This window comes from Chaetodon trifascialis, chromosome 24, assembly GCF_039877785.1.
Source record: "Chaetodon trifascialis isolate fChaTrf1 chromosome 24, fChaTrf1.hap1, whole genome shotgun sequence".
Lineage (NCBI taxonomy): Eukaryota > Metazoa > Chordata > Actinopteri > Chaetodontiformes > Chaetodontidae > Chaetodon > Chaetodon trifascialis.
This window is the reverse complement of record NC_092079.1, coordinates 14,939,155-14,950,485: the sequence shown is the minus strand read 5'-3', so window position 1 is coordinate 14,950,485 and position 11,331 is coordinate 14,939,155. Positions and strand designations below refer to the sequence as shown.

Sequence of the window (11,331 nt, the reverse complement as noted above, 5' to 3'; positions counted from 1 at the left end):
TCAGCCGAGAAGTATCAAAGGCATGAATCACTGTTTCAAAGTGCTGACTTTGGAGAATAGGCTTCACCTTTGCCAATTGCCTGAGATGGAAGAAGCTCGATTTAACCCGAGAAGCTGTGTGTGACTGAACTGAAGACGAGAATAAAGACGTAGTTTGTGCGTTTGGACGACTCGTTGGACATTGAAGAGAAGAAGTATACAATGGAAGTACTATAAATACACACAGTGCCCATGATAAGTATTGTACTTAAACTGATAGTGCAGTACTGTCTCAAGTGTCCCAGTTGTGTGATTAAAGGATTGTAAATGTAAAGTAATATGAAGTCATGTATACCATACCAAGTATACAATGTCAGGAAGCAGCCTCACATGAAGTCAGTATAATATAAACTCTGACATAACGTGAAACACAGTGTTGTACTAAGAAAGAAGGACTGACAGTGACAGAGTTTCTGCAGAGACAGAAGCTTCATGGAGACTCTGTAGACGGATGGACGGATTTCATTCAGCCCCTCTGAAGGAAACAAGAAATGAAGATCAATAAAACTCAACAAAATAACAATGAAAGAATCTTTATGTTCACATAAAACATAAAAATAGCAGAAAACGGTTGTTTTCTTTTTCAGTTTACTGACTTGAAGCCGAACCCTAACCCTCCACATAAAGCCCTATTTTACTATGTCATACATGAGATCAGTAGCTTAACCACAAAATACCACATAATGTCTATTTGGTGTTTAGTGCTGACTTAAAAATCTTGTTTTACACACTAAAGAGTCAAGTTTCATCAAGTCATGCACCATGTTGGTCTGTCGCACAGTGGTGTACTATACAGTACTATACAGTAATACACAGCACAACACAGTAGAACACAGTAGAGACCAGTTTACCGATGCTGTCCAGATCCATGATGAGTTTTACGTGCCGTCAGTCTGGAAAAACAAACATCAGGACACGTCTGGACTCCTGTATGACACAACACAATTGAACTAATTAACTAAATATAACCATAGAAATGAATATAGAACAAGTACCCAGAACCACTGGGACAGCTATCTGCCCGGTAACCCCCCCAAAAAAACTCATGCATCAGAAAACTAACAGAAACATTCAGAAACAAACAGAAACATTCAGCATGGATCAGAAAACTAACAGAAACATTCAGCATGGATCAGAAAACTAACAGAAACATTCAGCATGGATCAGAAAACTAACAGAAACATTCAGCGTGGATCAGAAACAAACAGAAACATTCAGCATGGATCAGAAAACAGAAACATTCAGCGTGGATCAGAAACAAACAGAAACATTCAGCATGGATCAGAAACAAACAGAAACATTCAGCGTGGATCAGAAAACAGAAACATTCAGCGTGGATCAGAAACAAACAGAAAAATTCAGCATGGATCAGAAAACAGAAACATTCAGCATGGATCAGAAAACAGAAACATTCAGCGTGGATCAGAAACAAACAGAAACATTCAGCATGGATCAGAAAACAGAAACATTCAGCGTGGATCAGAAACAAACAGAAACATTCAGCATGGATCAGAAAACAGAAACATTCAGCGTGGATCAGAAACAAACAGAAACATTCAGCATGGATCAGAAAACAGAAACATTCAGCGTGGATCAGAAACAAACAGAAACATTCAGCGTGGATCAGAAAACATAAACATTCAGCGTGGATCAGAAACAAACAGAAACATTCAGCGTGGATCAGAAAACAGAAACATTCAGCGTGGATCAGAAAACTAACAGAAACATTCAGCGTGGATCAGAAAACAGAAACATTCAGCGTGGATCAGAAAACAGAAACATTCAGCATGGATCAGAAAACAGAAACATTCAGCGTGGATCAGAAAACAGAAACATTCAGCGTGGATCAGAAAACAGAAACATTCAGCGTGGATCAGAAACTAACAGAAACATTCAGCGTGGATCAGAAACAAACAGAAACATTCAGCGTGGATCAGAAAACAGAAACATTCAGAAGCTTTCGGTAGATTTCCCTCAGCAGAAACACAAACAGACTCACCTCCCGTCGTCTGCGGAGCTCAAAGAGACAAACTGAAGCTGCTGAAATATGAATGAAGGTTTCATTTATCATCGCAGCTGCTTCTCACCTGCCAGCCTCACTCACCTGCCGTCTGTGGACGAATCAGCAGCCGGCAGAGCGCTGACGTCGCTCATGTTAGACACAGCTGCTGTTGCTGATGTCATGACCTTTATTTTATTGAATAAAACCGTCATGAAAGCAGCTTCATCTGCTCTGACTTTAAAGACAGCTCGTTGTTAAAGACAGCAAGAAGCCACTAATTATAACGTTATTATTATTATCGGTGGTAATTCCAAAGTACTGGAGGCTGTTAGCTGCCTGTCGTTCTTCATTCTGCCATCAGATGGAGACAAAAACCGCGAGGTGTTACCTCCTCAATATCAAAGCCGACGTGTTCAGGATTCAGGATTCAGGATTCAGGATTCAGGATTCCTTTACTGATCCCCGAGGGGAAACTGTTTTTTGTAGCAGTGCTCCATGCAACATAGAATTATAGAATTAGAATAATAAATAATAATAAAATAATAAATAATAATAATAAAACCTCAAACATTTCAGTTTGAAGCTTTCTTAGAGAACAGAGTTCAATTTATCAGGCAGTGAAGTTTTAGTAAAGCTTCATCCGAGTGTTGATGTGATCAAATCAACAGTGAACAGGACGGTCGTTTCAATCGTCCTGTTTCTCTCCTGCAGACAAAGAGCTGAATGCCTGTTTCTACTGTGTTACCACCCCAAACAACAGCAAACAATAATAAACAGCACCCCAAACAACAGCAAACAATAATAAACAGCACCCCAAACAACAGCAAACAATAATAAACAGCCCAAACTCTAATAAACAATAAACAACTACCCAAACAGTCAAAAATAATAAACATCCCAAACAACAGTAAACAACACCCCCAAAGTCTAAAAAGCATTCATAAACAGCACTCCAAACAACAATAAATATTAATAAACAACAGCCCAAACAGTAAACAATAATAAACAAAACCTTCATCGTCTGTTTCAAACTACTTTCAGGGCCCGTCAGCTGACTTCCAGTGTTACTCCCACCACCACCTCTAGAGTTTTAGACTCGAAAACTCAGCTGACCGCTCCATAGATGACCTTTGACCTCTCGTCAGAGGATGCTCTGTGACTGCTGTCTTCCCACGTTGTTGGTTTCATGTTTATTTTTATTATTATTTAAATTTTGAGGTGATTGTTCTGGTGAATAAAACACTCATGCATCATGCGCTTCAGCTTTATGTCTTCCAGCATTTTCTGTGTTTCAGAAGACGACACAGAAACACAATATTTCTTCAGAGGAAGTCGACGGCGAGATGCATTTTTAATGCAAGTGGCGTGATGATGAAAAACAAACGCAGCGTTTGAATGCGGCCGCTGTGTCGGCGCTGTGGCCGCTCTCTGTCGCCCTGTTGGCTGCCGGCCTCCTCTGCTCTTTGTTTCTCTTTAAACTGAAGCCGATTGTCTGCGTCTGAGCTCTCTTTGTTTCTGGGTCATTCGAGGAGAAAACACTGGAGCTTTTCTTCTTCTGCACTGAGATAAACGCTGAAACACTGAGCCTCTCATCCACCACCATCATCACATCATCAGCAAGGTGCACCGATGCGCCTCTTAGCTTTCGCAGCTTTTGACGGTGAGGCTAACGGCTCTGTGAAGCTGTATGCTGAACCAACATCAGCATGCTAACATGCTCATAGGGATGATGCAACAGGTGTAATGGTTACCATGGTCACCATCTTACTTTGGTGGGTTAGCATGCTAACATTAGCTGATTGGCCCGAAGCATAAAGTCCAGCATTAGTTCTCAAGGTGTTTGGTCATAAACCAAAGGATTTGACACAATAACATGTTGACCTGATGATGGCACTAGATGAGAAAGAAGAGGATCAGCACATTTATTACATTTCATCCTGAAGGGAACGGGAACGTCTGAACCACATTTCATCACAATCATCCGACAGCTGCTGAGATGTGTCAGTGGGGGTGAGTGGAGGACCAACTGACAGACCAAGGACCAAGGTTCAGGTACAGAGGAACTCAAAAGGACACAACCACAAAGATTCAAAACCACCACAAAGAGACTGAAAACAACCTCAAAAATAACAAGATGCAAATGGAGATGCAGAGGACGAAAGACTGTCCACACTCAGTGGGTTCATTGTATTTCCACCTGACTACATGTATGATCACACTCTTTCAGAGTGTCTCATACTTCGTGTCCTCTGACACTGAAAGTGAAAATAACAACAAAAACAATGGAAGTCATTATTTTCCAACATGCACCCAGAGGCTCCTCCCCGTGGGCGTGGTCTCTCTGCTCCACTCAGCTGTCAGGGTCACCACTCGTCTTCTCTTTTCTCCACAAAAACAACAACAAAAGTACTGCTGAACTGCAGTATTACTGCTGCTGCTGCTGCTGCTGCTGGTGAGTACACGCTGTACCCGCTGTACCCGCTGTACCAAGCACTGGTACTGTGAACGTCTCTCTCTCAGCATCAGTGACTGTGCTGCTGTGATTTCAGATGAGTGTTTGAGCTGCACGGAGATGAAAATGAAGCGCTCCCTGGGAATCTGTCTGCTGATCTGCTCCGCCCTGATCGGACTGGGTACGTTTGATTCCATCTTTTGAACCGTGATCCAGAAAAATCTGAATTCAAAATGTAAAAAACTATGTAACACTTGTAGTTTTGAACCATTAAAAGTCTTGATTTGAACAACAAAGATGCCAGAGTGCACGGGTGGATAATCAAATAAATACCTCTATTAGGTACCAAAGAAATACTACAAGGAACAAACAGACCGAGATGTACCTCAGACTGAACTTCTGCTTTTCATTTGACATTTTAAATAAGACGAGTTGTTTTCTTGGTTTGAGGAAAGTCGCTGTAAAGAAAAAGCTTCAGGAAGACTAAAGTTTTTAAATCCACGCCCTGAAAACACCACAGGGAGCAGAAAACATGTTCGATATGAAGTTTGGACTTCACGTAAATTATCCATTCATGAAGGTTTTGTTTTAAGCAGAGATGATTTTTATAATATTTATGTTCAGTCGTCAGTTCTCACCATCTGTCCGGTTTACTGGTTACAAGACCATCGTCATTAAAATAACCACCAAAGCCAGATTCCTCTGAACCCAACGAGTCCAGATTCTTCTGGACTCTAAGATTTTTGATTCCTTCACATTCGATAATTTTGTTCATGAAAACTGATGAAATCATGAACGAGGCGACGATGAGACGGCACTGATTCATTAAACGTCGTGTCTCTGTCAGCAGACTGTTGTTCTATTGTTCGATATTGTTGAAGAAAAAAGACAAAATGCAGTTTAAAGATAAAACTTTAAATTCTACATTTTCATTGACAGAAAAGAGTGTGTGTGTGCGTGTGTGTGGCAGGTTTATTTAAAGCAGCAGTTGGAGCTTACGTGCTAAACTAGCGAGCTAACGAGCTAAAAGAGGCTGCTGTGTTTCAGGATCGGCCATCCGGTGTTACAGCTGTAAGGACTACACCGCCAGCTGCTCCAAACAACGAGACTGTAGCTATGACGACGCCTGTCTCACACTCAATGAGAGAGGTATGTCCACACCTGGACGCGTACCTCTACCTGCACCACAACCACAGAGAATACTGCATTCTGATTGGCCAAAACCCCCTCAGTGACTGATTTGGCTGCCAAACACTTTCTGTAAGCTGCGTCCACGACCTCTGTGTCCACACTGCAGCAGACCAGTCCATCAGTCAGGAAATAAAGGTTCTACTGTTTCTGTCTTTTGTCCCGCAGGAGGGATGACGTACCGTCAGTGTCTGAAGTATTCAGACTGTGAGTACAGCCGACTGACCCAGATGTTCCCTCAGGTAACAGCTGCTCTGCTTTATGTCCTCTCAGGTGAAACGTGACTCAGCAGGTACAGTTAGTACTGACAGACACACAGCAGGATACAGATCATACTCCGATTCAGAGGAAATATTGCCGCTGCCCCCCCGTGAATGAGGAAACAACCTTTTTCCATCTCATATGGGCTCAGACAACATCCTGGCTCACCTCAGAAAACAGTACCCTGGTTCAGGGCAAGTATTCGATGTATTCCAAACCCGTGTGAAGCAGCAGCATGCCGATAATCACTCTGAATGACAGCAAAACCGTCTTCTAAGAGACATAACCCAAAAACACTGAGGACGATCAGACCACAAGATGCTGCCAGAATCCTGATTCGGGGGAAATGTTCGGCACTGAATCGCTGCATTCATGTTCAGGAACAGTCGTGTTCGGACCGTTCCTGAATGGATTCCTTTGAATGACAGCAAAGCCCGTCTGAACAGAGACTTAACTCTCTAAGTACTCGTATTTGTCACAGATGGACATCGAGCAGGACGTGTCTTCATACATGCCCAGTTCCCAAAAAGCTGGAAGTGTGTAAAACATCAATAAAAACAGAACACACTGGTCAACCTACATTTAACTGGACAGAGTATAAAGATATTTAATGTTCAAACTGATAAACTTTATTGTTTTTCGTAAATATTCACTCATTGTGAACTTGACGCCTGTAACACATTTTAGAAACAGTCGGCTGAGGTTCTGTTTCCACCTTGTTCCATCAGCCGTCTTGTAGAACACTTTGACTGTTGAAGCTTTGAACTGAAATTCTTTCTCAGTCTTCTGGATAAACGAGTTCAGTTCTTCAGCAGTCTCTATTATCACAGTCCTAATCACAGTCTCAAAGAGGGACAGGATCTGGACTGCAGGCAGCCAGTCCAGAACCTGAACTCTATGACTCGCTGCTGTAACACTGCAGAATGAGTCTATTCATGGACCCTGACCCTGGATGGCAGCAGGTCCCTCCAGAACCTGTTTGGACCTTTCATCATGAATGGAGCCTACACAGGTGTGCAGGTGACCCATGAGCACTAACACACCTGCAAACCAGCACAGAAGCTGGTCTGAATGTGGACTCGTCAGACCAGAACACTTTTCCTCTTTGTGTCAGTCAGTCTCAGAGGAGCTCTGGTCCAGAGAAGTCTCTGGATGTTGATGGTGTCTGGCTTCACTCTGCTGGTAGAATCTGAACTTGTGTTTGAGATGAACTGTGTTGACTGACAACGGTTTTCTGAACTGTTCCTGAGTCCATGTAGTCATCTCCTTAATCCACTCACCTGTTCACAGAGCCTTGATTGATCAACTGAGTGACCCACATGAGCCGAAAGAAAACCACCGAATAACTCCCAACCACCAGAGGAGAAGACGCCAAACAGAACAAACTGTCAGAACCAGTACAAACTGTCAGAACCAGTACAAACTGTCAGAACCAGTACATACTATTAGAACCAGTACAAACTGTCAGAACAGTACAAACTGTTAGAACCAGCACAAACTATTAGAACCAGCACAGACTATTAGAACCAGCACAGAGTATTAGAACCAGTACAAACTGTCAGAACCAGTACAAACTGTCAGAACCAGTACAGACTATTAGAACCAGTACAAACTGTCAGAACCAGCACAGACTATTAGAACCAGTACAAACTGCCAGAACCAGCACAGACTATTAGAACCAGCACAGACTATTAGAACCAGTACAAACTGTCAGAACCAGCACAGACTATTAGAACCAGTACAAACTGTCAGAACCAGCACAGACTATTAGAACCAGTACAAACTATTAGAACCAGCACAAACTATTAGAACCAGCACAGACTATTAGAACCAGTACAAACTGTCAGAACAGTACAAACTGTTAGAACCAGCACAAACTATTAGAACCAGCACAGACTATTAGAACCAGCACAGAGTATTAGAACCAGTACAAACTGTCAGAACCAGTACAAACTGTCAGAACCAGCACAGACTATTAGAACCAGTACAAACTGCCAGAACCAGCACAGACTATTAGAACCAGTACAAACTGTCAGAACCAGTACAAACTGTCAGACCCAGCACAGACTATTAGAACCAGTACAAACTGCCAGAACCAGCACAGACTATTAGAACCAGCACAGACTATTAGAACCAGTACAAACTGTCAGAACCAGCACAAACTATTAGAACCAGCACAGACTATTAGAACCAGTACAAACTGTCAGAACAGAAGAATAGTACAAACTATTAGAACCAGTACAAACTATTAGAACCAGTACAAACTATTAGAACCAGCACAAACTATTAGAACCAGTACAAACTATTAGAACCAGCACAGACTATTAGAACCAGTACAAACTGTCAGAACAGAAGAATAGTACAAACTATTAGAACCAGTACAAACTATTAGAGCCAGTACAAACTATTAGAACCAGCACAAACTATTAGAACCAGTACAAACTATTAGAACCAGCACAGACTATTAGAACCAGTACAAACTGTCAGAACAGAAGAATAGTACAAACTATTAGAACCAGTACAAACTATTAGAACCAGTACAAACTATTAGAACCAGCACAGACTATTAGAACCAGTACAAACTGTCAGAACAGAAGAATAGTACAAACTATTAGAACCAGCACAAACTATTAGAACCAGCACAGACTATTAGAACCAGTACAAACTGTCAGAACAGAAGAATAGTACAAACTATTAGGACCAGTACAAACTATTAGAACCAGTACAAACTATTAGAACCAGCACAAACTATTAGAACCAGCACAAACTATTAGAACCAGCACAAACTATTAGAACCAGCACAAACTATTAGAACCAGCACAAACTATTGGAACCAGTGCAAACCAGAACAAACCATTAGAACAAACACAAACTCTTAGAACAGGTACAAACCAATGCATGCAGAGCAACGAGCAGAGGACAGAGTTGTGTTTGACTCACCTGTTTGAAGTCCTCCTTGGAGACAGTGTTGCCGTAGACGTGAGGTCCTCCACTACACAAACTCCAGTTAGAATCTGCTGAAATGTCCACAGTTGTTCAGGCTCTGCTCCACTGACAGACTCAGGTGATCCACTTCCTGTTACATCCATTCTGAGTCTGGTTGTTTTTCACCTGCATCTGGTTTCAGACAGCATGAAGGTCTCCTGGACATTTCCAACCTTTTCGGGCTTTGTTAGTCCTGAAGTCTCAGTGTTAGTCTAATCACAGGACACCAGCCTCACCTGCCGGCCCCCATCGATCTGCCAGCCTGACATTTTTCTGACATTACAGCCAACAGAGGCGCTGTTTCGCTCGCCTGAGGCAGCTCAGTGAGAACTGAAGGCTGACGAGCTCTAAAGCTGCTCTTCATGCTCAGAGGTGTCGCTGAACTGGATCCACACCAGGAGTTCATGATCCCAAAATAACAAAACCACAGAAACACAATCGGGTTCATTAAACTGAGCTTGTTAAATATCGATCAGTTTGATGAGCCACAGCATCAAAGAACTGATCAGTGGATCAATGGCTGGAGCTGACTCTCTCGGTCTGGATCGAAGTCACATGAAATGACCCTTCATCCAATTAGCAGCTTTAAATGTGAAGTGTGTTTCTATGACACCTGTGTGATCCCACCTAATCAATAACTATCGATCATTTCCAGGTTTCCAGTTTCACCTTCAAGTGCTGCAACTCTGACCTGTGTAACTCCGCCCCTTCCTCTGCAGCGAGCTCTGTGATTGGTCTGCTGGCCTCAGTTGCCGTCATGTGGTGGTGCATCCACTGAAGAGCGCCCCCTGTGGCCATAAACACGCAGCTGCTTTAGCAAGAGCAGGTTCAGCTTGTCTAACTCATTCATCACTTCACATTCATTCAGTCACCAACACTTTCAAACTCAGTGCGTCATAATTATTTATAGGATGTGAAGAGAAACGTACTCTTTCAGCAGCTCATCGATTCAACAGGAAACAGTTTAAGTCACATTATCAATATTTATATGACACGAAGAACACTAATCCGATGTGAACATTTCAGTCTGGCTTTAAACAGACGTGAACGAACATGAACACTGGTAGCACGTTATTTTACAGGCGCAGTAATTTATTAATAACAGATTGATGAAGTTTCCTGAACGATGTGAATTAATCCTGAAGAGAAAAACAAAGATCACACTGATGATTTCAGAATGAGTGGATCGGCCACCGAACACGTTTCAGCAGAGTTTCAAGAGGAAAAACTGTTTTCATCACACAGTAAATATGATTTACAGTGTTTCAGAGATCTGAGAAGCAACTTCACGACACATTCAGAGTCCTAACAAAAGTCAGAAAATTACAGTTATGATGTGGGCTGAATCTTCGTGTGTTTGCTCACATGTAGTCAAAGTGTCTCCATTAATGGTCTGCTGAATTAGCGATTAGCAGCTCCTGTTAGCAGCATCCTCGTGGATGTACAGATCATTGGAGTACTGGATCAGTCCTGCAGAGTCTTCTTCTCTGGTTTCTCGTGGATTTTTGGAAGTTTATTCTGGATCAACACAGATCATGATCTCGTCAGAAAGTGACGTCACACTGAATCAGATCAACATGTGTCATTTCTGTGCGTTCACATCTGACTGATTCTGACTCTGAGACAAAGTCAGATTTTTATTCCAACATCTCAAGAAGAATTTCCTGAAACAGCTGCTAAAACAAAGTTATATAAAGAAAATCTGACTAACTTAAAGCCACATAAATGTACATTTATTTATAGAAACTTTATTAAACTTTATTAATGTTTGCCTGTAATTTAAATTACACAGAAGTCACATTCATTCCCAGATTACAGTGGTTTTTCACAGGAAACTGCACTTGATCTCCAGACCCATCAAAATAAAGCGCTCCACTTCGGTCTGTGAATTGAGATGAAATGATGTGAAGCTGCTTTGCTCTTTAACTGTTTGACATGAAAACAGCTTCACAACGTCTGTACGTGCACATTAAATCAATAAATGTGACAAACTGGAAACGCACGGATTCTCTTTGACTGACTGAATACGGATGATTGTGAAGGCGTGAGGTCATCGCTACAACAAGTGTCAGAATAAAAGTTCTATTTTAAAAGATTTTTCTTTATTCTCCATGACACAGCTTCACACGCGATGATAATAAGAAGAAGAATCATTTTCTAATCAAAGTAAGATAGATATTTAACGAATTTAGGACTTTGTTTATTCATTTTGTGTTTCACTTCAAAAGCACACCTGCACAGGTGAATATAAGGAGCTGTCAATCAGACAGCATGGACACATCCACATTGGCCAGGTGTCACAGGTGAAAACACCTGAGTGAAGTGAAACATGAGGCCTGTGGTCTTTCTATTCCCGATGGGACGTGAAGGCAGCAGCAGGTGGATGTGTTGGACAGCAGCGCCC

The 11,331-nt window shown here is 41.9% G+C and overlaps 2 protein-coding genes across 3 annotated transcripts in view; one reads left to right on the top strand and one right to left on the bottom strand.

Annotated features, from left to right (window-relative positions):
* The window catches only part of dytn (dystrotelin), a 10,396-nt gene extending 9,487 nt beyond the window's left edge, over positions 1–909 (bottom strand). The window contains exon 1 of the mRNA XM_070993892.1: positions 891–909. Within this exon, the coding sequence (XP_070849993.1) occupies positions 891–909 (19 nt within the window). The remainder of the gene's footprint in view (positions 1–890) is intronic.
* Positions 910–4,014: 3,105 nt separating this feature from the next.
* cd59a (CD59 molecule (CD59 blood group) a) lies at positions 4,015–10,925 on the top strand. Of its 2 annotated transcripts, none has more exons than XM_070957800.1 (5): positions 4,015–4,493; positions 4,591–4,674; positions 5,541–5,642; positions 5,850–5,923; positions 9,583–10,925. In XM_070957800.1, exons 1-5 carry the CDS (start codon positions 4,346–4,348, stop codon positions 9,703–9,705), a joined length of 531 nt encoding a protein of 176 aa, XP_070813901.1. In that variant the 5' UTR covers positions 4,015–4,345; the 3' UTR covers positions 9,706–10,925. The 2 variants fall into 2 exon arrangements, with proteins under 2 accessions (XP_070813901.1, XP_070813902.1); XM_070957801.1 differs by having other exon boundaries at positions 4,406–4,487.
* Positions 10,926–11,331: the final 406 nt, after the last annotated feature.

What these genes read in the sequence shown, in the direction of transcription:
- cd59a (XM_070957800.1), top strand. Translation starts at nt 4,346, where the DNA reads ATGCACCCAGAGGCTCCTCCCCGTGGGCGTGGTCTCTCTGCTCCACTC. An exon ending in CTCCGCCCTGATCGGACTGG is followed by an intron (nt 4,675 to 5,540) that starts GTACGTTTGATT and finishes GCTGTGTTTCAG; the next exon opens with GATCGGCCATCCGGTGTTAC. An exon ending in TCTCACACTCAATGAGAGAG is followed by an intron (nt 5,643 to 5,849) that starts GTATGTCCACAC and finishes TTTGTCCCGCAG; the next exon opens with GAGGGATGACGTACCGTCAG.